Source organism: Microtus oregoni, unplaced genomic scaffold (genome assembly GCF_018167655.1).
Source record: "Microtus oregoni isolate MIOR12 unplaced genomic scaffold, Mior012 000077F_ref0000221, whole genome shotgun sequence".
In the NCBI taxonomy this organism is placed as follows: Eukaryota; Metazoa; Chordata; class Mammalia; order Rodentia; family Cricetidae; genus Microtus; species Microtus oregoni.
The window spans coordinates 6,310,339-6,336,600 of NW_024544029.1; the positions used below are offsets into that span (position 1 = coordinate 6,310,339).

The 26,262-nt window shown below is 49.3% G+C and overlaps 2 protein-coding genes across 12 annotated transcripts in view; one reads left to right on the plus strand and one right to left on the minus strand.

The window, feature by feature from the left end:
- Fmnl3 (formin like 3) overlaps window positions 1–2,684 on the plus strand; it is a 59,433-nt gene extending 56,749 nt beyond the window's left edge. The window contains exons 24-27 of one of the 2 annotated variants that reach the window (XM_041642730.1): window positions 230–322; window positions 635–758; window positions 871–987; window positions 1,526–2,684. In XM_041642730.1, coding sequence (XP_041498664.1) covers window positions 230–322; window positions 635–758; window positions 871–962 — 309 coding nt within the window. In that variant the 3' untranslated portion in view covers window positions 963–987; window positions 1,526–2,684. The remainder of the gene's footprint in view (window positions 1–229; window positions 323–634; window positions 759–870; window positions 988–1,525) is intronic. The other variant, XM_041642731.1, reaches the window with a different exon arrangement.
- A 239-nt stretch (window positions 2,685–2,923) lies between these two features.
- Window positions 2,924–26,043, minus strand: Prpf40b (pre-mRNA processing factor 40 homolog B). 10 transcript variants are annotated; one of them, XM_041642661.1, is made up of 26 exons: window positions 25,861–26,043; window positions 18,793–18,873; window positions 17,950–18,093; window positions 17,595–17,660; window positions 16,922–16,949; window positions 16,666–16,691; window positions 16,272–16,382; window positions 15,847–15,967; window positions 15,732–15,756; window positions 15,300–15,515; window positions 15,007–15,133; window positions 14,862–14,926; window positions 14,244–14,408; window positions 14,034–14,142; window positions 13,567–13,717; window positions 12,179–12,312; window positions 11,573–11,687; window positions 11,339–11,430; window positions 5,296–5,412; window positions 4,988–5,125; window positions 4,683–4,778; window positions 4,472–4,558; window positions 4,160–4,337; window positions 3,791–3,852; window positions 3,558–3,701; window positions 2,924–3,474 (listed from the first exon to the last, which is right to left on the minus strand). In XM_041642661.1, the coding sequence occupies exons 1-26, from the start codon at window positions 25,861–25,863 to the stop codon at window positions 3,382–3,384; spliced, it is 2,694 nt and encodes an 897-aa protein (XP_041498595.1). In that variant the 5' UTR covers window positions 25,864–26,043; the 3' UTR covers window positions 2,924–3,381. The 10 variants fall into 10 exon arrangements, with proteins under 10 accessions (XP_041498595.1, XP_041498593.1, XP_041498594.1 ...); XM_041642659.1 differs by having other exon boundaries at window positions 4,460–4,558; XM_041642660.1 differs by having other exon boundaries at window positions 4,472–4,561.
- Window positions 26,044–26,262: the final 219 nt, after the last annotated feature.

Below are 26,262 nucleotides of genomic sequence, written 5' to 3' on the forward strand. Positions count from 1 at the left end.
ATTCCTGAGGCCTAGGAAAGGAACCATGGAAGCTGGTAACAGGCCTCAGCTGTGAACTGGTGGGCAGGGTGGGGGCCCAGCCCCTTCCTTTCATTGTTTGGAGCAGGAAGTACCCCTCCGGAGGGTGGCCACCTGGGGTTAGCTGGTCTTACTGCCACCCACTTTTCATGTCAGCCCCTCCTTTCCCAGCCTGTGAGAGCCTCATTCCCCCTCTCTTGGTTCTCTCTAGGAAGCAGAACAAGAGAATGAAGCTCGCAAGAAACAAGAGGAAGTAATGCGGGAGAAGCAGCTGGCTCAGGAAGCCAAGAAGCTGGATGCCAAGGTGGGTGGGACCAAGAGCTTTCGTCTGGAGGGTAGGACAAAAACCTGAGGATTCAGGGAGCCAGAAAGGACACGGAAAGCCAAGACACACACACACACACACAAAGGACATGGAAAGCCAAGACACACACACACACACACACACCCTCCATTGGAGTGCCTGAAGGCAAGAGTCCAGAGGGAGAGGCAGGCACAGATAGACAGGAACAGGGTTTCTCTCAGTAGGGCCATCTTCAGACTGCATCTTGGGACAGGAACCAGTTACTTGTTGGGTTAGTGATGACTTCCTTCCCCTTCTACTCTTTGGCCCTAGACTCCATCCCAGCGAAACAAATGGCAACAGCAGGAGCTAATTGCAGAGTTAAGGCGGCGCCAAGCTAAGGAACACCGGCCTGTTTACGAGGGGAAGGATGGTACAATTGAGGATATCATCACAGGTAGGATGGGTCCATTGGGCCCAATTCCCAGAGCCTAAGCTAACCCCTATTGGTCCTTCTTCCTAGTCTATTTTCCCCATAAAATCTGACCACGATCTCTCCTGGGCCATAGTGTTGAAGAGTGTCCCTTTCACGGCCCGTACTGCCAAGCGGGGCTCACGCTTCTTCTGTGATGCAGCCCACCACGATGAGTCAAACTGTTAGCCCTCAAGGCTGGGGCCCCTGACAGGTACTGGGCACCATGGCTGCACTCTCTGCATGCCTTAGAATCATCTGGTAGCAGCCTGCCTGGGATGGAGAAAGACTTCTTGCATGCTGCATGCCCTGAGAAACAGTTTATCCCTTGCATGTTTCCTCCCACTAATTCTGTCCTAGCTACTAAATAAGACCCAAGGGCTAAGGAATCTGGCCAGGGTTGGAACTATGCCAGAGCAGGCAAGTCCAAGCCTATGGCTCTGATTCTTGAGGCTTCACTCCTAGACCCAAGGTATCCAGGGTCCTGATCTCCCCTAAGAGCTCTGGCAGTAGCTGCTACTCAGGGACAGATGTCCCATGACCTCTGCTTCCTGACATCTAGTTGGCTTGTGGTCTTTTCCTGAGTAGCCTTTAGAGCCCCGTGTTACCCTCTGAAAACAGCTCCGGCAGTTTCTCTACCTGGTCCTCCCAAATCTTCTTTATACCTGACTACTTACTCCCTGTCCTCCTGAAGGTGGTGCCCTGCTCAGTCTCCCTGCCTGTTCACATGCATCTGTCTGTCTTCCCCACAGGCTTCAAACACGGGCCCATGAGCATTCGTAACCAAGGCAGGAGTGCTGCACCACCACCCAGTGGCCCTCCTCGGGCTCCAGGTCCTCACTGAGATCCTCTTGGAGGTAGAAGTACTTTAACTCTTCCTGCAAGTCCGGACAGTGGACCCAGGGCCCAGCAGAGGGCTGTACTGTTCCAGCTGCAGCCACTCCAGCTCTGGGGCTGGATCTTCCCTGTACCACTGTGGGTACTAGGTCTATAGGGGCCTGGCACTTCCCTAGTGCCTCCCATAATGCACCTTGCCCCCAGCCTTCAACTTCATTCAGGGCTGGGAAAAACCACTTCCAGCTTTGGCTCATGAGGGCAGATGGCCCCTCTCCCACTAGAGTCTAACAGGATGAAAAAGGAAAATGCTGTCCTTCCATTTTTTTTTCCTTTTTGTAGTCCCAGTCAGCTCTGGTCTAAAAATATCCAGGCTTATGGATCCCTGGACTGGCAATATCAGATCATCTCACCGAGTAAAGCCCTTCCTTACCTGGGCCCACTCTGCTGAGCCCAAGTGAAAAAGGGAAGAGGAGCAATGTCAGGCCCACTGCCTTCTTGCACATTCTACCTGAGACTTTAGGTTTTTGTCCTGCTTTCCAGGCCCTTGGTCCCACCCACCTTGGCATCCAGCTTCTTGGCTTCCTGAGCCAGCTGATTCTCCTGCATTACCTCCTGCTTCTTGCAGGAGCTTCTTGCTCTACTTCCTCAAAACCAAAGGTTTGTGGGGGAAGACTTGAGGCTTTCAAAGATGGAAAAGGAGGGGCTAACACTGAGTGAGCATGGAGAGTGTGACTGTGGGACCAGCTAACCCCAGGTGGCCACCCTCTGGAGGGGTACTTCCTGCTCCAAACAATGAAAGGAAGGGCTTGAACCACACCCTGCCCACTGTCTTCCCACTGAGTGAAGAAGAGCAGAGACACTGCACCAGCTCCAAGACTGCTAGAGGAAGGATGTGCCAGGATCTCACCTTTCCTCAGCTAGGTGGATTCTGGCCAGGAACAGGCAACATAGAGGATCTTCATAGACTGTTTGCTCAGTTCTCTACTAGGTTCTCTGACCCTGGAAGGGATGCGGGGGCACTTTGTTTTGTATATGTACCATTTCCTGTCTCTCTTGTACATAAACCCCACACCTCTCAACAAAATCTTGTGCACCTGGCTGTCTTCTCTTTCTTGGTTTGGGTGGCTAGGGTGGCCATGAGGATATATAAGAGTGGGTGGGAGTGGTATTTGCTCCCATCCCAGGAGTGAGGAGCCTAGAGGGCTGGGGAAGCCTGGCTGGGTGGGCTTAACTACACAGAAAAGAGGCTAGAACAGCAGTGCCCTCTGCTGGTCCCCAATGGTTAGCATATGAAGAAGACAAAATGGTTGTAGATCATGTTATAAATATTATTTAAAAAACAAAAACAGAACACATACAGGTCCCAGGGGTGGAGGAAGCAATGGTGGAGCCCCAGGGCCAGGTCAGGCAAGAGCAGGCACTGATGCTAGAGGGTGAGGACCCTGCCCTCTGCCACCCAGGCTGTGTCCACCAGCCTGTCTCTTTCCTGAAAACCCCTTCTCACACTTTATCTACTGGCATCACCCACCCTGTATGGTATAGACTGCCCTTCTCTGGTCTGGGGCTAAGGGCAAGGACTGCACTAGTTTCTGAGAACTAGGGGACCCTTGAACACCAAGAGCAACCTTGAGAGGAGCTAACAGTAGTGTGTTGGGGTGGGTTATTTAGGGAAAGTGGACACAGACCAGACAGACGGAGTCTGAGGCAGATGGTGAAGACGGCCCTGGAGCCACTGCCTCATGAAGTCCCAAGGCAGAAAGAGCTCGTGGGGTCATTGGTGGTCATCCAGCTGCTGTAGGAGTGTCCGCCTTCGCCTCTCCAGCTCCCCCTCACTCAGCTCGCTTTCTGATGTATCCCAGCCTGTCTGTTGAGCAAAGATGTGGCTTACCTGAGGCCCCTGTACAGTGTTGTCACAGGCTGGGGCCAAAGCCAGGTCCTTCCATTCACCTTCTCCTTCTTGATTCCAAAGCCTGGGGAGCGATTGGGGAGCTCTGCCTGCCGGAGTTCCCTGTCCTTGTCCTGTTCTTGTTCTCTGTCTTCATTCTCCTTGCCAGCTTTCTCTTCAGGGTCTGTCTCACTCTCAGGGCTGTTCTGTAAGAGTTCAGAGTCCATCTGAGCAACTGAGCAGCATGCTGGAAGGCAGGTAACACAGACTCCAGGATCTCAGGAGAGCTACTCACCGACTTGTGTCTTCTCTTCTTAGTTTTCTTTTTTGGTTTCTTGGCTTTCCGAAGACCATGATCTATAGATTTATTATAAAAATATAAATAAAAATAATATATATTATTACTTATAATAATACTAAGTCCCACTGGAGGAGAGAGAAGATCATGATCTTTCCTGTACATTGTTTGTAGATGCTGGCTCCTGGTCTGAGGAAGACTGAATCTGGCTTCCTTCCCTCCACCCAGCTCCTTGCCTGGGCAGGGATGAGAGATGTGACTCCACAGCCAGGATCTCCCATCCTCGTCTACAAAGGGTCTGGGACCTGCTCTGCCCCTAGTCAGGACAACAGTCCTCTAGCTCCCAGGCTACTAGAAACTGCTTACCTGACCCAAGAAGAAGGTGGGACGACGGGGACCCTGATCCTCCAAGGGTAGCACCCCCACTTTCTACTGAGTCAAGTGAGGATGAGGGCTCAGAGCCAGACTCTGAGGGGTTCCGCCGCCTCCGCTTATAAGGCCGGAGGGATGGTGGGGGCAGCTCCTCTTCATCTGACTCAGAACCCTGAGCAGATAAAAGACATAGTCATCCTAGAGTTCTGTCCTCCAGAAGCCCTCACCTAGGAGCTGGGGACATAGTCCAGAGCCAAGTAAGGAAACGGTCTAGTCTCCCCCATATCCCTCTACCTGCCAACTCACTGAGGGTGAGTGAGAACGCTTGCGATGGTGTTTCTTGCCCTTTCTGCCATGCTTTCGGCCTTTGGTGTGGAGGTGCTGGCATTCAGTCTGCTAGAGGCAGAGGGAGAGGTAAGAACCTGCCTTCCTGTCTCAGCGAGCCCTTTTCTAGGATACCCTCAGTCCCCTTCCTTGGCTGGCCAGGTACACAGATCAGGGTGGCCAAGTGCCTTACCTCCAGCACCTGCAGGAACTCTCGGAAGAGCCGGATCCGCTCCGACTCCAGGGTGATCTGCTCAAAGGCTGAGTCGCACACAAAGCGCTCACGGACCTTGAACGGGGAGAGCACTGCTGATCAGACCAGGCCCTGCCTGGCCCAGCTTGGACACGCCACGAGCACTGGGCAGGGCTAGGGCAGAGGAAGGAAGGGAACTGGAGCTGGCCCAGGGCTTGTGCTGTGACTGGGGTGGGCCCTCAGTGATGGAGAAGCTCCGCTGCCCTCAGGCTTGAGGGTGAGTGGGGCCAGGCTGTGCTCCTGACCTCTTCCCAGGCAGTGCCCAGCTCCAGAGCAGGCACGGCCTGCCTCAGCATGCTTCGAAAGGCAGCTTCTCTGCGCCGCATCCTTCGTGCCTCCTCCTTCTCCCGTTCCCTCTCCCGTGCCTCTGCTTTCTCCAGCAGCTGAGGGAAAGGGGAAAGAGAATAGGGTCAGACATACTTTAAAGAGGTAGAAAGGTGGGGTCTGGACTCCTGCCATCATTCCCCAAACCCAAGATAAATAGCAGGGTAGTGAGAAGGAACAAGACACTGGGATAATTGAGAGAACCACCCAGCCCTGCCCATCCCCTCACACTATTGAAGGTCAGCTTGATGTTGCCTGCGTCCAGCGCAGCAGCCCTCTTGTCAAAGCTTATGACGTGGGCGAAGTCCTCAAAGGCTGTGTTCACCTCCACACAGAAGCCCCGGTCCTGTGGGCACAGCAGTGCGTGAAGGCCAGAGGCACCACGGGCCCAGACCCAAGGCCAGTAGGACAAAGGATCAGGCTGCAAGATGTTCAAGCCTCTGCCCTTACAGAGTACCCACAAGATTTGCGACACACCTTAGAAACCACGCTAAGTCTTCACCTCACAGGACCCCCCCCCCCCCAACCTGTGTGGGTTCATATGGAGCCAAGAAAGTCAGGAAGTTTCTTCACAGTCTTGATTGATGACTGAGTTTTTCACAATTACGTCTTTGTTCCTCTGGCCACAGCTGGGCCTTCCTGCTGCTCATGGAAGCAGCCATGCATTCTTAACATCTGGGCTACACCCTCTGCCTCTTGTACTGAGTGCTTTGTAATAGGTTTTCTGCGGAGTGCTTGACACTTTTCTCCTTTACCCTTCCTGCTCTCTTTGTTAAGTAGGTCTCTAATTTTACGCTGACAGAATGAAAGCACTTGATCTGTTGTATCTCAGGTCTAATTCCCAAATCTGTGCTTCAAGCACTATACCCACCCTGATTGCAGAGTTCCTGGAAGAGATGTTGGCCATAGAGTGTGTAACTCTCCAGCAGTATTAAAAACATGTCCATTGTCTTAGGCACATGGTCAGGCTCTATATTTCTCATCCAAAAGCCTCCATGTCTCAGTGAAGTTGAGGTGAAGGAGAGTAATCTCACATGGCCAAGCTGATGTGAGAGGTAAATGGAATACTGTCATAGGCCAACTTTCCTGTCCTTCCACACAGCTGGCTTCCTCCAGTCTTCCTGCTTGCTGATATCAGGAATATACTCTTGTTTTCCCCAGAAGTCCTTTCTCAGTCAAGGCTCTAGCCCTTCCAAAGACATCCTTTCTGTGTGAGTGAGGACACAACCAGAGAATTGTGAGTGTGCAACTCAGTCTACCTCCCTTGAGACTGTGGTCTCACTGGAACGGAAGCTCTCCATTTTGGCTAAACTATCAGGCTAGGATCATGTCTCCCTGCTGCAGTGATGGGGCTGCAAACATACACAGTCTTTATGTGGGTGGTGAGAGTTCAAACTCAAGTCCCAGTGCTTGTGTAGCGAGCATCACCTCTAGCACCTTCTTCCTTAGGGAAGGCTTGACTACACCCTTTACTTAGAATAGCCCTCCATCCTGCATTTAGCTTCTCAAACTAGCTGTTCCTTTTCCTGACATTCAATTCCTTGGACACAGCATAGGAAAAAGGAATAAGCATTTATCAAGAGCCTGTTACAAGCAAGACACCTGATGAATGTTTTTTAAAAATTTACAGTGTGGTATATAGATTATCCCCACTTTACAAAGGATGAAACCAAGGCTCAGAAGCACTAAACTTGTGGAGGTTTCAGCCAATAAACAACCGGAAGTTACTTTCCTATGAAATTATGCAGTACCCTCCTCTCCAGGATTCCTGTATCCTGACCTTTCTTGTCACTTCCCTCCTAAGAATTGCCCTTATTTTCATTATTATTCATTTCTGTTTTTGTTTTTTGAGACAGGGTTTCTCTGTGTAGCCCTGGCTGTCCTGTAACTCACACTGTATACCAGGATGGCCTTGAACTCACAGAAAGATTCACCGGTCTCCCAAGAGCTAGGATTAAAGGCATGTGCCACTACCGCCTGGCTATTTTTTTTTTTTTAAACTAACCTGATCTACATTCTCCCTGGCAGTTTCACCCCTCATCTGCTGACTTTCAGACCTATACCAGACTGCTATACTAATGCACAATTCCCATACTCATCGTTCATCTTCTAGCCCAGATCTCCAGTCTTCTATCTGCTCCAAGTTCAGGGCCCTACATTGTCCTAGGCCATGAGAGGTGCTCCTGCAGTCCATGTGACTGTGGGTGGCCACAGGAACTCCTAAGGTCACCTGGCCTCCTAAACTGGGAGCCCAAAAGAAGTAATAGAAATTGGAGCTGTCCAAAGTCACCACACCACTTTCTCAGATGGTGTAGACAGAGCCTAGCAGGCCATTATACCAGTTACTTTGGCCCAATGTTAACTATTTAATAAAGATAGGTATTTATAATTTACAAGATTACCCTGTATAAGACATTTATATGCTTTATTCCTTCTTGCTGCCCAGGTTGCTTTTAAAAGTTACTTCAGGAATGCTTGTCTTCTGAAGCCCGTTTGTTTTGTTTTGTTTGCTTTCCATATAGGGTTTCTCTATGTAGTCCTGGCTGTCCTGAAACTCTGTAGACTAGGCTGGCCTTGAACTCACAGAGATCCACCCTACAGACAGTTATTTCTGCTTAACTATCACTGCTTAAAATCCTTAATATTTAAAACAGTGCTGCCATTCACTGCCTGCCCTGCACCTTTCCCTTAACTTCACAAAATAATCTGGCACGTCTACTATAGTGGTTCTATCCCACTGAGTTTAAATATTCCCATTTTCCTATCTAACTACTTATCTACTTACCTACCTATTTGTTTATTTATGAATGTCAGAGTTCTCATCAGACTTGAAAACACTTTTAAGCCAGTCCTTGGCAATCTCTAAATTGTTCTTGGTGACCTTGATAACCCTTTGATCAATACTGAGGTCAGAGGGACACATAAAAAAGTCACCTTTAACATTTTAAAAATATTTTCCAGGGCTGGAGAGGTGGCTCAGTGGTTAAGAGCATTGCCTGCTCTTCCGAAGGTCCTGAGTTCAATTCCCAGCAACCACATGGTGGCTCACAACCATCTGTAAAGAGGTCTGGCGCCCTCTTCTGGCCTTCAGGCATACAGACAGAATATTGTATACATAATAAATAAATAAATAAATATTTTCCATGTGTATATGCGGACACTCATGTGCCATGGCATATGTGAAATTGATTCTCTTCTCCCACTGTGGATGTCTCAAGTCCAGCTAAGGCCATGAGGCTTGGTGGCAATCCTCTTTACCCACTAAAGCATTTCACCAGCCCAACTCTCACTTATGTTTTCCAAGACTGGGTTTCTCTATGTGTGTAGCCCTGGCTGTCCTAGAACTCACTCTAGAACAAGCTGGCCTAGAACTCAGAGATTACCTATTTGCCTTCCAAGTGCTGGAATTAAAATTATCTGCCACCATGCCCAGCCCAACTTTTATTAACAAATTTTTTAATAAAAATCTTCAACAGCACCTCAATGCACAAGAGATATAAGCTTTTCTATTAGAAAATAAGGGAAGATTCACCTTCAGGCTGGGCCTCAGCACATGTTTACAAGGAATCTATGGCATCTTGTCTCATCTGCCACCTAGACTCTGCAAGAGCTCCCTGACTAGTAATCCTCCCCACCCTCTTCCTTCCCGCTAACACAGTCTCTGGCATCATATGGTTCTCCAACCTTTGTATCAAAAAGTACTGATAACAGGACAGTACTGGGATCAAGTCCAGGGACAAGAGTGAGCTAAAATATGTAGCTCAAGTACCTGTCATCACTTTTAAGATCTTGAGGCTTAAGGAGCTAAACTTCTACCTTTTCACTACCACTTCCCCTAAGGATACAGACAAACTGGGTAGTATTTCTCCACAACCATATGAGCTATCATTTACAATATAAAAATCTAGCCGGGCGGTGGTGGCGCACGCCTTTAATCCCAGCACTCAGGAGGCAGAGGCAGGCGGATCTCTGTGAGTTCGAGACCAGCCAGGTCTACAGAGCTAGTTCCAGGACAGGCTCCAAAGCCACAGAGAAACCCTGTCTCAAAAAAAAGTAAAAAATCTAAGCATCTTATTTTAGCACCCAAAGCCCTTTGCAAAGCTCTAGTGAGCATGTGGTTCCAGAGAAATAGAAACAATCCCAGGACAACAAGATGCATCTCACTTGAAAGTAATTTTGGGGCTGGAGAGATGGCTCAGAGGTTAAGAGCATTGCCTGCTCTTCCAAAGGTCCTGAGTTCAATTCCCAGCAACCACATGGTGGCTCACAACCATCTGTAATGGGGTCTGGTGCCCTCTTCTGGCCTGCAGGCATACACACAGACAGAATATTGTATACATAATAAATAAATAAATAAATAAATATTAAAAAAAAAAAGAAAAAAAAAAAAAAAAAAAAAAAAGAAAGTAATTTTGTTTTTGTTTTGTTTTGTTTTTGCTTTTTCGAGTCAGGGTTTCTCTGTGGTTTTGGAGCCTGTCCTGGAATTAGCTCTTGTAGACCAGGCTGGTCTCGAACTCACAGATTGAAAGTAATTTTGAAACATAACTCTTAGGGTTTTTTCAGGTCTTCAGAGATAGGACCCATTGTGTAACCCAGGCTGACTCAACATCCTCCTTTCTCAACCTCCACTGGGGCTAAAAGCATGAACACTTGGTTTATTAAGTCCATATTAAACAGGTGACTGCATTACAATCAACATGCATGGCTTTATAAGGTGATCTACCTAACAGTACCTCATGTCCTTCTCAACTTGGACATCAGGTCACTGTTTTCGGTAACTGGGTGTCCCTTGGTAGAATACTTGCCATTTTTGAGACAAGGAAACTGATGCTTAGAAAAGTTCACACAACATGTAAGGGCTTCATCTGGACTCTGACCCCAAGTCCTGCTGCTAGTCATTGTATTGGACGATATCTTCAAATACATACAGTATTTATTAGAAAATTAGGATAGTGTTTTTTTTTTTTTTTAAGAAAGGTTGATTTATTTATTATGTATACAGCATTCCTTCCATGGACACCTACACACCAGAAGAGGGCGCCAGATCTCATTATAGATGGCTGTGAGCCACCATGTGGTTGCTGGGAATTGAACTCAGGACCTCTGGAAGAACAGTCAGTGCTCTTAACCACTGAGCCATCTCTCCAGCCCCAGATAGTGTTTTCTTTTAGAATACCAATAGAATTACATATTAGAATACCACCTACTTCCATAAAGAAACACACTTCTCCTTTTGGAGCACAAAGCTCCCTTCACTCACTAACTCACATCCGTAACTTGTAGAGACACAGACAACTATTTCTCCAGTAAAGAAAATGACAGGGCACATGGGCTAGTGGACAGCAGCTGATCTTGCCAGTGCTAAGAAGGCAGTAAAGAGAAGTGAGGGAAAGAACGCCTCACCCTCTCCCTCTTTCTAAGAGGGCAGTGGCATCTCAGCCAGTGTCCATGGCATGCCTTGCAGAACGAGCCCAGTGCTGACAGATCATCCAAACTGGCAAGAGACTCTGAAGATCCAGATCTTTACATGAAGCCAGACATAGTGGTGCACACCTATAATCCCAGCACTGGGAAGTGAAAGGAGAAGGACCAAGAGTTCAAGGCCAGCCTGGGATATGTAAGACCTTGTCTCAAAAACCAAAACAAAACATATTTTTGTGAAATCTGATTTTAAAATATTAGCAATAAATTCCAAATTCTTCAAAACACCCTACAGGCTGGGAGGGGCATAGCTGTGGGGGTAAGAGTTTACAATTAGCTGTGATTGCTTCTCAGGCCTACTCTGCCCTTCCCACTCACTTGCCTTTGCTCCTGTAGCACCCCTATGCTTACATCATTCTGCCTCTTCCACCTACTCATTCCTGAAGGTGAGGTCACTGGATCACTCTCAACTCTTCTGATTTCTGTCTCTGTAGTAACACTTCTCCCTGGCTAATATTTCTTAAATTTGTTTTAGGTCATGAACTTCTAGGAGCAGAAAATGATTTGTTGCTTTGATTTTTATTTTTCTGGCACAGGGTAGCAACATGGCTGGCACTCCCTTTATTGCTCAGACTGGTTTTGAACTTGTGGCAGTCCTCCTACCTTAGCTTCCCAAGTGCTGGGAATACTGATATGCATCGCTACATCTGGCTAGAAAAATGTGTCTATTTGTATCCCCAGGGAAAGATGCCCTGTTCCTGAAAAATCTGAATTAGGGATCCTGGTCTAGAGTGTGGCTTACACACACACACTCTGTCTCTCTGTCCATCCATCACACCAGGCTCTCTTACCTTAAGAATGTCCTTTATGATCTTCTTTTCATCGTGGAATCGAGCCTTCAACTCCTCCACATAGAACTTGAATAAGTCCAGAGGAGTAGAGCCTGCAGAAAGGGAGAGATGGGGGCCTGGCGGGCGGCAGCTTCCCAAGGCCCAGGGTGGGGTCAAGGACAAGCCAGGGAGTGGGGTGCAGAGAGGTTGGCAGGTAGGAAGCCAGACCAGACAAGGAAAGCCTGGCTGCCTTACCCGGCTGGCCCAGCATGTTGGCAAAGCGGACATCAGTGCTGACTGCTGGGTACAACTCCATCCAGGTGGACATGGAATGCAGCTGCCCTGTTTCATGCAACTCGTCCAGGAAGGTCTGAACAGGGAAAGGCCAATGATAGGAGAGAATGAGATAGGGAGGGAAGCATGGCCAGGGACTAGGGAGGAGGGAAGGGAATGGCAGAGACTCAGAGACACAGGCAAAGGCACTACAAAAGGAGGAAACATGAATATACAAACAGAATAAATAAGCCAGTCTAGAGGCAGTAAAGCAGAAACCTGCAGGCAGCACAATTTTCTAACTTGGCTTCAATTTCCTACTATGATCAGCTTAGTCAACCCACTACTACTGCTTCCAAGCTGAGAACAAACTGTCTGACTCCATCCAAAGGGAAAGACACTTGGTCTAGCTGGCACCCACGTCTGAGGGTGGTACCAACAGTGCCCCTGGAGGGGCACTCCTGCACAGTGGTCTTCTGGAACGTGAAAGGGGCCAGTCAATAGACAACCTCACTGAGAGGCACTACAGAGAGGCTGTGGTCTAGAGCAGAACTGAGCCAAGCTCTGACCCCAAGAACAGGAAGATACCTGAAAGGCCTCCCGGTTCTTCCGTTGCTGGCGCCGCTCCCGAAGCCGGGCACGTTCCCGCTCTTCCTCCTCTTCTCTCTCCAAAGCTCGGATGTGCTCCTCAAAGCAGATGAGTGCATCTTCTTTGTCCATGTCTAAACGCAGGGAAGAAGCTCAGCAGGCACCGTATAAGTGGGAGAGCCCTGCAGACCCCATTTCTCAAGTCTTCCCCTGTGGGTGCTAGGTGCCCTCAAGGGGGGGGAGAAAAATGAAGTACAGCTATATGGGAGCAGTCACTAATGGTGGTTCTTGGGGAGAAGTATTTATTAATTGCACTGGAAAAAATCAGCAAGTACTCAACTGATGAATTCAGCTTGTACAAACTACCATCTAAATCTAGTTTATCTTAGAATCTGAGGTATCACATCTTAGGGAACTGGAAGTCAGTCAGGCTTTGATGCAGCTTTAAAAGGTGAATTATTAGCCGGGCAGTGGTGGCGCACGCCTTTAATCCCAGCACTCGGGAGGCAGAGGCAGGCGGATCTCTGTGAGTTCGAAACCAGCCTGGTCTACAAGAGCTAGTTCCAGGACAGGCTCCAAAACCACAGAGAAAACCTGTCTCGAAAAAACCAAAAAAAAAAAAAAGGTGAATTATTGGGGCTGGAGAGATGGCTCAGAGGTTAAGAGCATTGCCTGCTCTTCCAAAGGTCCTGAGTTCAATTCCCAGCAACCACATGGTGGCTCACAATCATCTGTAATGAGGTCTGGTGCCCTCTTCTGGCCTGCAGGCATACAGACAGACAGAATATTTGTGTGTGTGTGTGTGTGTGTGTGTGTGTGTGTGTGTGTGTATCTAGATAGATAGACAGACAGACAGACAGAGACAGGAAGGATATGTACTGGGAAATACAGTAAAACAGTTTTTTTTTTAAAAAGGTGAATTATTCTGTCAATAACCACAAGCCAGCAATTCCTTACTACAGTTAAGGCCCACAATCCTAAGACAGTTTAGAACCATCTTCATTTGAGCTATAGATACCATCATCTCCAAGTATTTCATATTTCTTTCCAAGACACACATGTTTAGGTAAACAATGAACCCTATGGCTGAGGGTGGAACTCAGCAGTACAGCATTTGCCTGACGACCTAGGTTCAATTCTCAGTGCCACTAAATAAAAACATTTTTTTTTTTTAAAAAAAAAAAAAGGCTGATGTAAAATATATGTAAGGGCCAGGGTACCATCCCTAGCACCACACAGACAGATACAGCAGCAAACCAGAGAGGCAATCTGAAACATCTGGATCCCAGAGTCCAGGAGAAGCAATGACAGAGGGAGGGTTTCCAGGACAAGCAGGCCAGGCTCTAAGGTCTCAAATCAGTGGAGAAAGGGCAGAGAGCCAGGCTTACTCTGCAGCTGCTGGTCCTGAGCAAAGCTGGGGTTGTCCATGAGGTACTGCTGGGCCTGGGACCATGTGGTTTGGAAGTTGACACTACTCATCCCATCCAGGATGCTCTTCAAGGCCTGGATATTTCGACGCCGAAGTTGCTTGGCTTGTTCCTGGAAAGCCACAGGATCAAAGTGAGGCAGAGCTGGCAAAGGAGGATCTAAGAAAAGGAGGTAGCTAGAAAACCTTAGGAGGGCCAGACTCGGGACTTTAGTGTCCCAGAAAAAGGGAGGAATTCCAAGTCATAGATCAGTGTCCTCCTTGCCCTCCCCTATCCAGGGCTATTGGCCCAGTGCAGAAATAAGGAAGGGAAAAGTCCCACACCAGCTTCCAATTCAGAAGGGACACTGGCTGTGTGGAGAAGTGAACACCCATGGTCTACAGGAAATTGAGGGCTAGGAGAATCCAGCCAGTGATTATAACCATTACCTTCTCCTTCTTAGCCAGGAAGAAGAGGACATCATCATAAACCTCTTTTCGATCCCTCTCAGGGACCACAGCCCAGACCTCCAAGTCCCCAAAGGTCTGTTCTGCCCGCCTGTGGAGCACATGGGTTATGAGTAGGCAGAAAACAGAACCCTGGACCTGTGTGTTCTTAGTGTTCCAGAGCCCCAGCCCAGCCTAATACAGTTCTCTGACCGGTAGCGGGTGGTGGAGGTCATGCGTTCATGCTGCTCCAGGAAATGCTGCAAGGTCTGTTTGGCCTCCTTGGCCCTCAGCCGGGCCTCCTCTTTCTCCTCCTTCTCCCGCTGTGCCTTGTAAGCATTAAATGCCTGCTTCTTCTCACTCAATTTGGGCAAAGCACTAGAGTGGACAAGGTGAGGACAGGGAAGGACACAGCTTGAATTAGCCTGCATAACCCATGAAGCAGGGTCTCAGGACACGGGGGAAGGCCTCCACAACACCAAGTTGGAACCCATGTGTGGACTTAGTATACAGGCATCCAGAATATGGGTAAGGGTGAGTAGGTAGTGAGGGGAAGAAATACTAAGCCCTTCGCTTAGGTGTTCTCAAGTCACCATCAGACACCCGTCTAGTTAGAGCCCCTATTCCCTATAGTTCAGTTTAAGCCAATAATCATTTACTAAGTATCGCATGGCTGTACCTCTCCTCTTCTCATTCTGGAGCTACTCTAGTTCTCCTTCTCTTGCACCCCACCCTAGCCACTTGGACCTGAGTGTCGAGTTGAACATCTCAGGGAGTTCCCAGCCCAGTTGCTTTCACAAACAAGGACTATTCCCTCCTGCTCAAGCCTACCTGTAACGGGGATCAGTGACTACCATCTTCATGGCCTGTTCCCATGAAGCATTGGAAGGGACAGCCTGGAAGAGAGATGCATAGGTGTTGGAGCCTGCCCACCTCCACACCCCCCAGACCTTCCCTGGAAGCCCACACCAAGCACCTTGTCCCTTAGCAGCTCTTTGAAGGCCTGCTTTGCTTTCTCCCGATTGCTCCAACTGAGGCCAGGTCTCTCTGGTTCTGGCCTAGCTTCTTCTTCTTCCTGTAGTAGCCGATGTTGTCCAGTAGAACTGGAGAGAAGAAGGGACTCAGGCACAAGACCCACAATCCTTATAGTTTTCAGTGCCCTTCACTTTCAGCAATGATTACTCCGCAGGGAGCCCTTCAGGGGTCGTGCTCAGCTCTTCACATGCCCCCCCCCACCAAGTCTCTGCAATGCATAGGAGCAATTCTCACCTGCTGGGGCCCTCCTCCCGTTGCACGAACCCCTGCTCCAGGGGCTGGGCAGCCTCCAACACATCACAATCTTCACTTCGACCTGGCTCAGGTTCCAGAAGGGCCATAGGCACCGGGATGGGACCAGGAGGTATAGGTGGAGGGTCAGGTTGTGGCTGAGGTGGCTGTGGCTGTGGCTGTGGCTGTAGGGTCTGCAGTTGCTGGGCCTGCTGCTTTCTGTAGGCAAGCAATAAGCCAAAAGGGTGATGGTGTATCAAAGTGAGGACAGGAAGGCCGTGTGGGCCAACTGCTCTAGCTTGGGGAAGATTGAGTCTAAAGCAGCTGACCCCATAAAGAAATAAGATTTCTCCTCCCATTGAGGAAGGATAACTGTGAATTCACTCCCTCCCGCAAGTGCTCCAAGAAGGAAGGATACATGATCAAGTCACTTACCCTGTAGACTCTTGTTTGACTAAGGCTGCAAGGGGAAAAGATAACAGTCACAGAATAGCAAAGGACTCCAAATAGCCTTGCCCAGTCTTCCCCTTCTACCTCTAGGACCCCTCACCCTCCAGGTCATCCAGATCCTTGGGCCGGGTCCAACGGGACTCCTGACTCTGGTTGTTGTAGTAGTACGGCTTCCCTGTATCTGATTTATACTCTTTCCAGGGACACTGGGACAGCAGCAGCTGTAAGAGGATGGGTCAGAAGTCATCAGCTGCTGGGCAGCTCTCCAGCCTGTCAAGGGAGCTAAGGGGACCCAATGAATAGAGGATACAGTAGTAGTCTTTAGTTGTCACCTGGCCTTGCCTGAATGGGGGAAAATGGACTTCCTAAGACCCTAGGGAGGGAATTCCAAGGTGTGTGGAGGTAGTCAGGGATCTTAGGGTCAGAGGAACCACAATGAGTATGGTTACAGAGACTCAAGGAAGGCCAAGGACTTGAAAGGGTCAGAGACACTAAAAAGAAGAGCCAGAAAGCCCCACTCAGGACCTCCGCCTTGGACTTGAGCACGCTGGGCTTCTCCCACACGGACTGCTTGTCATCAGCGTTGTAGTAGTAGATGCGCCCATCAGGGGCCACATGTTCACTCCATAAGGCCCTCTGGGGGGAGGGGCACAGAATCGTGGTCAAGCTCCTTTCCCTAAAACTCTCCTCACCCGAAGACAACCGTTAGCCTCCCACTTGCTTTTCCTTTTTTTGTTTTGTTTTGTTTGTTTTTCGAGACAGGGTTTCTCTGTGTAACAGTCCTGGCTGTTTTGTCGTCTAGGCTGGTCTCAAACTCACTAAGATCCACCTGCCCAAATACTGGGATTAAAGGTGTGCCCCACCACCACCCAGTCAGCCTCCCACTTTCTACCCAGAGACCTAAGCTAATAGCACTCACCGGAGGGCCAGTCCCAGTCACAGCAGCTAGAAAAGAAGCCAAAGGAAACCTACTAAGCGCCTGCTCCAAACCCCCGTCTTCTCCCCACTTACTCCTCCCTTCTTCCGTCCCATAAATAACCCCTGATCCCATCAACATCCCAAAATCCCTGGCATCCCAACAGGCATGATCCAGCGTGGGCTCCAGTCCATGGTCCCCTCTCCCCTGTGCCCCCCAACCTCCGAGCCTGGGGGGAGCAGGCCCCCAGAAGACTCACAGCTGGCGGTGTCCGCACCCGGAGCCGTCTGCCGAAGAAAGAGGAGGGGGAAGGGTTGGGGCCAAGCCCAGTGGCCCCCAGGACCCAGGCCATGGGGGATGGAGAAGCAGGCCAGGCCAGGATCTGTGTGTCCTGTTCCCAGGGATCTCTGCCTTCTAACAGTCCTGTTCCCTCCACCCCACCAGGGTTGTGACTCTCAGGCCCCACGGGAGGAGTCACACGGTAGCTCCTTTCTTCGTTTTCCACCAGTAAGAGTACTCTGTTGAGTCAGCTCCTGAGGTCCATCTCTTCACAGCAGATGCCAACATTCTACACCCCACTACACTGAGCAACAGCACAAGAAGGTGCCACTACCTCTTTCAGAGGCAAAGAGGAAGTGATATGAAGAAACCTTCTTAGCATGTCTAGAATGCAGGAGTACTTGAATGAGTGATTCTTTAAGGGTGCTGGATGTGGCCCGAGAGGTAACGAGAGAACATGTTGCCTTTGGCGACGAGTGGGAAACTAGAACTGCTGAGTATGTGACTGGCGAGGATTTGAATGTGAGGAATATTGTGAGGGACCAGAGCAGACACAATAGGAGGGAGAGAACAGAAGTCCACATCCATGCACTCCAAGTCAGACCCACAGAGTGCAAGACAGAGCCTGCTTCCTACTTGCCCCTAGAGCTTACCGCTGCAGTGACAGGCACCGCTGGCATCAGCATCCCTGGCATCATTGGAGGTACCATTCCTGGTATCTATAGATATAAAGACCAGCAGCCAATGTTAGTAAGTAAGGGCTAGGCAGACCGATTGGTCTGAGTAGGGTTCCCTGAGAGATCTCTTTGTGGCTCCAGCCCTGATCTAGGGCACTCTCAAGCAATCTCCAGGTTTTGGATACTCACCATGCCTGAAAACTGTTTTAATCATTCAGCAGACAAATTGATGAATCTGGCCCAAAGCTCCCTTCCCTCTCCAATTTCTAAAGCCCAGATGCTTACTCCCATCTCTTTCCCAGCTAAAGATCCCCATGGAAAGAACAATTACCTGTGTAAGTGGTGGTGGTGCCCCCATTGGTGGAAGCATTGGGGGCAGTATGCCAGGTGGCATTGGGGGAATGGCTGGTGGTCTCTGACTCATAGGAGGCAGCCCCATTGGAGGAAAAGGAGGTGGGATCCCTGGAGGGGGCATCTGAAAATGAGGAAAGAAGAAGTCACTGAACAGAGGACACTGTCTTATTATGGCAGAGACCACCTATGTCAGGCACTCCCCAACCCTCATCCTGACCAAGAGGTGACTCCAAGGCTTCCATCTGAGAAGTAAAGGGCATCACTGTCTCCCCCTTCACTACTGAGGAAGACAAGTAACTGAGGATTCCCCGGCACAATGGTAAGCACGCAGCTTCCTAAGTTAGGGAGGGCAAGGAAAAGGACAAGGGAACAGTACCAGACTGGGGAGTCTGTACTCCCCCCAAGAGACCTTCAGGTAAAAGGAGAAGTCCGGGATCCCAGGCTTCTGCCTCCCATCCCTTTCTAACTCATGACCACCAATGCCACTGCAGCCCAAAACTCAGAGGCCTTTGTAAAGAGCACAGGTAAGGAACAGTGAAAGAGAAAGAAGCCTTCCCAGCCCTCACTCCACTAGGGATCTTTCCCTTCCATTTCTCCAGTTTCCCACCCCTCTTTTCCCCAGGACAAAGCAAAAGGGAGACCTGTACTTTATGGACTAGAGCTTAAGCAGCAGCTCTCCCCACCCCAGCGCTCAACACCACCCATCTTCCAAATACCAAAGGGTGTGGTACAGGTTCTTGCTGGCAACACAGCAGTGGTAGGGTGGGGGCTGAGGGTGCAGGCTGGAAAAGCCAAGCCCAGGGAAACACATAAAACTTACGAAGGGTGGTGGCATCATGGGGGGCCCCGGTGGGAAGGGGGCAGGCGCTGCTGGGGGCCGGGGACCAGAATCGGGAACCGACTGTTGAGGGAGAGAAAAGTCATAGGACCCAGGATGGGCAGAGAGATGGACTTTTGCAGAAGGAAAGCAGAGGGATGAGGATGAAAGAGAAACACAAGTTCAGGAAGGAGTTTCCAAGCCCCACATCCCGCCCATTCTGAGCCTGAGCCCTGAAGAACTCTGCTCTCCTGTGCTAGCCCAGAAAGCCAGCTGACAGAGGCCTTCATGTCATCTTTATTTGGGGAGTTCCCGTTTTGCCAGAGCAGAGTCACAGAAGGCTCTACCACAGGCATCTGGCTCTTCCCATGACATCAATCCATTCTCCTGCACCTCTCTCAAGCCAGTTAGGGGTTGATTTCTTCCCTTGTTCAATTTACTGGGTTGAAGGTTCAATCCAAGGCTGTTGGTCCTTTACAGTCCGGGGTCTTTACAACCAGCTTCCTCCTACCCAGACTCATATTCACTCATCCACCTGCATCCACTTCTGCTCCCAAACACCAACTAGACCATCCTCCTCACCTCTGATGGCTACCCTTCCTTCACAAACCCTGGACGTGAACATAGGCTTGCACAGTCTAAGCGGTCCTGTCTTCCCTGCAGCTGAATACATGACACTATTTAAAGTGGTTTTCTCCAATTTCTTCTCTATTTGATCCCCGTCCTTAATTTCCTCATGTACACAATTTTATTACAAGGTCTGCCTGGGCATGGTTTGTCCTCCTAGAGGGCGATGCCATACCATAGAAGCAGGGATCACATGACTTGCTGAAGACTGGATTCCGGGTACCTGCCGCGGGGTCTGGCACATAATAGGTACTCAATAAATACTGGATGAATTTAAAACAAATGAAGCAAATTTCTATGAAATTTCCTATTCTAAAATGTCATTCTCTATATATATTGTAGATATGCATAAAATGATAGATGTACAAAGTCTTCATTTTTATAAACACAGATGAGAATAAGCTTAAATATCCATCAGTGAAGATTTATCGTACGCAAACATAAAATGGAACATTAGTCATAAATAAGAATGGATCAATGTCAACACCTTATGATATAGTGACAAGGTGCAGTGAAGCTTTACCATGTTTAAATGTTGGTGATAAGAGAAACAAAAGACAGAAGGGAAAAGACCTTTAACAGTATGCAATTTTGTGTCTTGTAAATATCTAACTATATGGCTTTATTGCCTGCTCAATAAAGGTGGGGGCAGCTAGAGACACTGTTCAGCAGTTAAGACCCTTGCCTGCTCTTCCAGAGGACCTGGGTTCAGTTCCCAGCACCCACGTGGTAGCTCACAACTGTGTATAATTTCAGTTCCTAGACATCTGATACCTTCTTATGGTCTCCAATAGCACCAGGCACAGACATGCATGCAAGCAAACCCTTAAATACACAAAATAAACCTTATTTTAAAAATACTTTTGGGGCTAGAGAGATGGCTCAGTAGGTAAGAACACTTGCTGCATGAGTACTTGAGTTTGGATGCCAGAATACATGCACACAGGTTGTGAATGGCTGTAACCCCGTGCTGTGAAGGGCTGAGACAGGACGATCATTAGCACTTGCTGGCTGCTAGCCTAACTCAGTGAGAGGCCATCTCTAGCAAATAAGTCAGAGAGGGATGGATAAAATGTCTTTCGTCTTCCTTTGGCCTCAGTGCATTGACAAACACATTTTTTTTTGTTTGTTTTGCTTGTTTGTTTTTGAGACAAGGTCTCACTATGTAGACCTTACTGCCCTGGGACTCACTTTCTAGACCAGACTAGCTTAAGAACTCAAGAGATCCTCCTACCTCTGCCTCTGCATGCTGGGATTAGAGGTGTGCCCACACTCAGCTCAAACACTTCTCACTTCTTCCTAGTTGGAAGCTGAGAAGCAGCATGAGTTCTAGGGAGCTTGGAGGAACAGGAGCCACCTCACAACTGCTTCTCAGTTACCCCTATTCTGAGGAGGCCTGGACAGTTAAAAATACTTTCTAACCTTCATCTCTAGAAATATCTCTTTGACCTTGTCCTAAGTAGTTATGTGCCAAGCTACTGCAATTGACCCCATTCTCTGTCTTCGACTAAGGGCACTGTTCCTGTTCTCTGGAAATTTTATCTGTATGGAATGTCAGAAACGAGTTGGCCATGGGAGGAAATGAAATGTTGTGTTCTACTCTTCCTCCCTGCACTGCTTTAACCTACCAGGTAATCATCTTTGAGTCTCATCAGGCCCCTGTGTTATCCAGCCCTGCCCAAGACAGACCTGGGAGTTACTTCCTATAGCATCCTCGATAATACAGCCCAAGTTCTCTTGGTTTCACCTCCAAAAGATTTCTTCGATCTAGGCATTCCTTTCCATTTTCCCCCAACCCACATTTTCCATCTGATCTATGTGGCCTCCCAAACTGTTCTCCTCATATCCACTTTTCTAACTGTACCCACAATACACTCTTCAAAATGTACCTCAGGCCCATAAGCACCAGCTTCGAATTCTCCAGTTGTTCCTTACTGAGAGTGAACAGCAAAGCCCTATCCAGTCAGCCCTATAAGGCTGCCAATGACCTTGCCAGCCTCAGCCTCTTCCATACCCGTCTTCTGTGCTCCAGACATACTCAGGCCTCCTCCCATCTCAGGTTTTCACTTGTGCACAGACCACCTCTCCTAGGTTCTATATACACTTCACAGCCAACACATATTTCCCACACAAGCCCTCCTTTATATGCTCAACACCACACCCCTTCCTGTCAAGAGTCACCCACTGGAAGTTCACAGGCATTAGTGTAATTCCAGATGTGCTGTCTCATGTGGCACCACTCTAAATATGGACACTCACATGCTAGATTTAATGCACTGAAACATTTAGTACAACTCCACTACAGTGAAAACTCTTAAAGGCAGAGGTAAACTCAGCATGGTGGCTTGACTTTGTCATCCTAGCACGTGGACACAGAGAGGATCCAGAGTTTGATGCCAGTATGGGCTATATAGTGCAGATCAGGCCCTGGGCTGCTGGGACTGCATCAAAAAAAAAAAAATCAATAAATGAGTTGATGAGACAGCTCAGTGGATTAAAGTACTTGCCTTCAGGCCTGAGGACCCACATGGTGGAAATAGAGAACTGACTTCCACGACTTTTCCTCTGACCTCCACACATGTACTGTAGCACATGTGCAGTCATCCAAAATAAGTAACAGACATTTTAGAAAAAAAAATTTAGGTGGGAGCAGTCATAGGCTGGAATGTATACTTGTTTCTTGACTTGACTGGTCTTGTTAAGTCCCACCAAACCTGAGAGCTACTGGTAAGGCCTACTATCAAGAAAATACAATTTAGAGCTGGAAGAGACCCGAAAAAATCGCCCCCAAAGCACCCCCTCAACCTTGAGACAGGGTAGCATTCTATAATAAGACTGTCCAGGAACCCACTATATATTCAACTCTAACTTGTGCTAGGATTATAGACATCTGCCAATGTTTGGTTTTGGTCTTGTAGCATAGACTAGTCTGAAACTCCTGATCCTCTTGCCTCCACCTCCAGCACAGGAGCCACTACACATACCAATACTCCGCTCTTGTCATGTAAGAAAGGGAAGTCATGGCTAAGGTCCCACAGCTGGTTTCAGATGAGCCCCAACTGAATCTGATTTGCCTCTCTTAGAAGTGCAATGTTTGTCAGAGAAAGCTGATATTCTTCATACCTACCTTTCCTGCAATGATTAAATCAGCAAGACTTCAACCTCATCTTAAGAATGCACAGCGGTGCCTTTTACGTACCCCATAAAATTCCTCAGCTTACTGTTAGATACTGGTGGCCATGCTTTTAATTTGGGAGACAAAAGCAGTCAAATCTCTTGTGAATTCAAGGCTAGCTGGGTCTACATAGTGAGTTCCAGGACAACCAGAGACACATAGAGAGACCCTGTCTCACAATAAAAAATTAGTAAATTGGGCATGATGGCACATGCCTTTAATCCCAGCACTTGAGAGGCAAAGGTAGGTAGATCTCTGAATCTGAGGCCAATCTAATCTCCAGAGGAAGTCCCAGGATAGCCAGAGCTAGGCAGAGAAACAATCTCGAAAAACAAAACATTTTTTTTCCTTCAACTACCATCCAAAGCCTTCCAGCATAACCAACCCCACACTCTGGCCCATCCCCGGGGACTCTCCTAGTGCGTTCTGTATAGGAACTGTTAGATTACCATCTTGTTTTGTTCAAAATGACTGTGTGACTTTTGCATTACTGCACCCCCCACCCCCAACACACTCTTCGTCCATTCAGGATACAGCGCACTACTCTGCAGAGTGGCGTGCACCTCTGAATGTTTGCTGGGTTCTGAAATTACCCGCCTCTCCAGCGGGTAGCGTGGCGTTCCCTACATTTCGGAAGTGAGCTTTCTTTCTTTTTCCATTTCATAATGTTTGAAGACGTGGGGGGCACATGAGCATGCAGATACCCAAAGCTTATGTTGGGAATCATTCTTGATCAATCTTCCACATCATTCACTGAGGAAAGCAGAGTCTCTTAATCAAACTCAGAGCTCATGGTACAGTCAGCCTCAATAGCTGCCTTGCTCTGGTAATCCAATCTCTGCCCTCCAAGGCTAGAATTGCAGGAAGTAGGCATTTTTGTAGGTTCTGGGTATCTGGACTGTAGTCCTTATGCTAGCACAACAAGCACTTACTAAGCCACCTCCTCAGGCTGTTTTCTCTTCTTTTATAGTTCCCCTGATTGTCTAGACAGAGCCCTCCACCTGAAATGCTTTGATGAAACAGTTTCATCCCTAACTTTGGTGGGGTTTTGCATACAACCTAAAACACTGTTTGCACGTATGTGTTTGTACAAATTCTGAGCAGTCTGTGACAGAAGCATGTAGAATAGTGGAGATGCTTTGGCTTAGGGAAAGGGAGCTGGTATGAAATACTTATGGGAAAAGTTACATGACAGAAAGCTAACCGTGCGTGATCACCTTCACACTGGGATGGAGACTTCTGACCAGAATTCAAACACTGGCCTATTCAATCAGTTACCCAGGGAAGACAGAGCAATGGGAGGAAAGTAAAGGACTGTGGAACTGTCAGAGCCTTCCCTTCCACAAGTTTCTTCCCTGAAAAACCTGCTCCTCTCACCAGTGAGCTGCAATACCAGTACAATTCTGGGTTGCTTATCTTCTGAGTGAACTCTGAAGTAGACAGTGCAAGAAGACAAAAGGAAAGAAACTAAAGGGAAGCAGACCTGTTGGGCTTCCCTGGAACATAACACACGTTCAGTGACTGGGAAGTCATAATGAAAATGAGTCATCATATATTCAAGGAGACCAATGGAAGCATCCTGAGCCAGCATCCCAGCCCTCACCTAAGGGCTACCTTAGAACAAAGAGAACGAGAACAGAGAAACAGAGGGAAGAGACTAGAAATAACAGCTAACAGGTATGGTTACTGGGTGCTTATCATGAGCCAGAAGCACACCAAACATTCATTAATTCTCACAACCATTTTAGAAGCTATCCCGAGTTCTGACAGATTACTTGACTATGGTTCTAAGAGATTAAATGGTAGAGGAAGGCTTGGAATCCAAGCAGTCTGACCCCATAAAGCCGCCTCCCAGAAGGAAGGATAGGGCCGCGGGTGACATTTCTTAGCCTTGTCTTCAATGTTTTCTTTTCATCCCAATCCTCACACAATCCTGAGATTCTCAGACAGCCAAGTGATCCTAGGTTGGCCTGGTCTGACTCAAATCTCACTCACCCAAGGAACTGTTATAAAATGAAGGCTAGGAGGTACACTTCTCAGAAACTGGGTTGGGAATGTAGCTCAACACCGAGGCAATAGCCCAGCATCCACAAGGCCCAGTTTCAATGCACAGTGATGCAAACAACAGCTGAAGCATCGGTTAATCACCCATTGACTTGCTGAGCCCAGACAGGACCAACCCCTCCCCTAACCCCTTCCTAGCCTCTACTCTGGTGTGTATGCCCTAGCATTTCTTCTGCTCCCCCTAAGAGCCTGGAGATCTTTCTAGAATACAACTTCGTGTTGCTTCTGATCCCCATCACCTCTTCACTCGCCGCCGGAAGAACAGAATGTTCTGAGTCAGGGCTCAACTTCCTCTACGTACAAAGCTCTCCCAATTCCTCCAACGGGATTTCCAAGACCCAGGCCCAGCAGGACGAGGCCATGCAAGCTTTAAACTTCCTCCTACCCGCAAATCCCGGGCAATTTTTTCCAGTCCAACCGAGGGTTTCCTTCATGCTTCCCGCATCCTAGAATCTGTTCACCTTAAATCTCCTCCTCCAAACCCGCCCCCTTTTGGAACTGATGGAGAGCCAATGTATCATCTTCGCCCATTTTCCTTCTTAAAAGTCAATGGGAAATTCGAGGCCCAAAGAAAAGGTAGTGACTTGCCCAAGGTCACACAGAGTTACTAGTTTGTAGAAGGTTGAGCCAGGGCTGGGACCAAGGGGCCTGTGCTTGTCCATTTCTTAGCTACTCCAGCTCTGAGGTGAAAACCAGGAGTCTCTCTTTCCTCAGAAGCTCCCTCCTCACCTCAGGAGACAAGGTTTTGTGAATGGGTAGAGAAAGAAGGGAGTCCCCTATGGTCCTAAGGGGCACCCAGGGTTTTCAGCAACAAGCCTGGGTCTGGGGGAGGGGCACAGGGCACGCCAAACAGCCCAGGAGAGGTAACTGGTTTCCATCTCCCGCCCTCTCTTCTCCCCCGACCTTTCTCCACAGACCCACCCTTCACTTCATCCCTCCCTCCTCACAGAGCCTCAGCTCTCCGTCCCCTCAGCCCCCGGCCGCACACCCCCGCCAGGCTCCATAATGGCCTCCCCGCCCCTTCTACCCCAAATCCCCGCCCCCACCCCCCTCCTGGGCTCCTTTTCCTCATCCCTCGGTCCCCTCGCCCTCCCTCAGGGTCCCGGGTACCCCGGCGGCCCCCCGGCCTCCCCGGCCCGAGCCCGGGCCGCAGGAGGCGCTGTGGGACAGCCCCGGGCCTCTCCACCCCCGCGCGGGGACGTTACCATGCCAGAGCCTCAGAGCAGCTGGGCCGGCTCGGCCCACTCGCCAGTAAGAACAGCTCTGATTGGCCGGGCCTCAGCCGGGAGGGCGGGGCCCGTGGGGGGTCGCACCCCTTCGTGGCCGGGGCTCCGGTTGCTTTTGCCGTGGAGCGGAGCCCCCAACCGGCCCGGTGTGCCCGACCCGGCTCCGCCCCCGGCACGGAGAGCCAGGCCCCGCCCCCGCGTGCCAGGTCCTGGGCCCGCCCCCGGGGGCGGGGCACGCCTGCTCCGGCCTCTGGGTGCCCGCGCGTTCTGCGCAGAGCAGCGCCGAGACCAGCGGAGCCCGCCCGTGCCTCCGAGGCCTCCCGAAGATTCGGGACCGGACCGAGGCAGTCATTCCGCCCGCCTGTAGGGCACCGTTGTGCT

Excerpts from the sequence above, each read along its gene's own strand:
- Prpf40b (XM_041642658.1), bottom strand. Across the intron at positions 15,134-15,299 it reads CGGGAGGAGGGCCCCAGCAG|TTCTACTGGACAACATCGGC; the intron begins GTGAGAATTGCT and ends TCTTCTCTCCAG. Across the intron at positions 14,409-14,861 it reads GTCACTGATCCCCGTTACAG|TGCTTTGCCCAAATTGAGTG; the intron begins GTAGGCTTGAGC and ends TGTCCACTCTAG.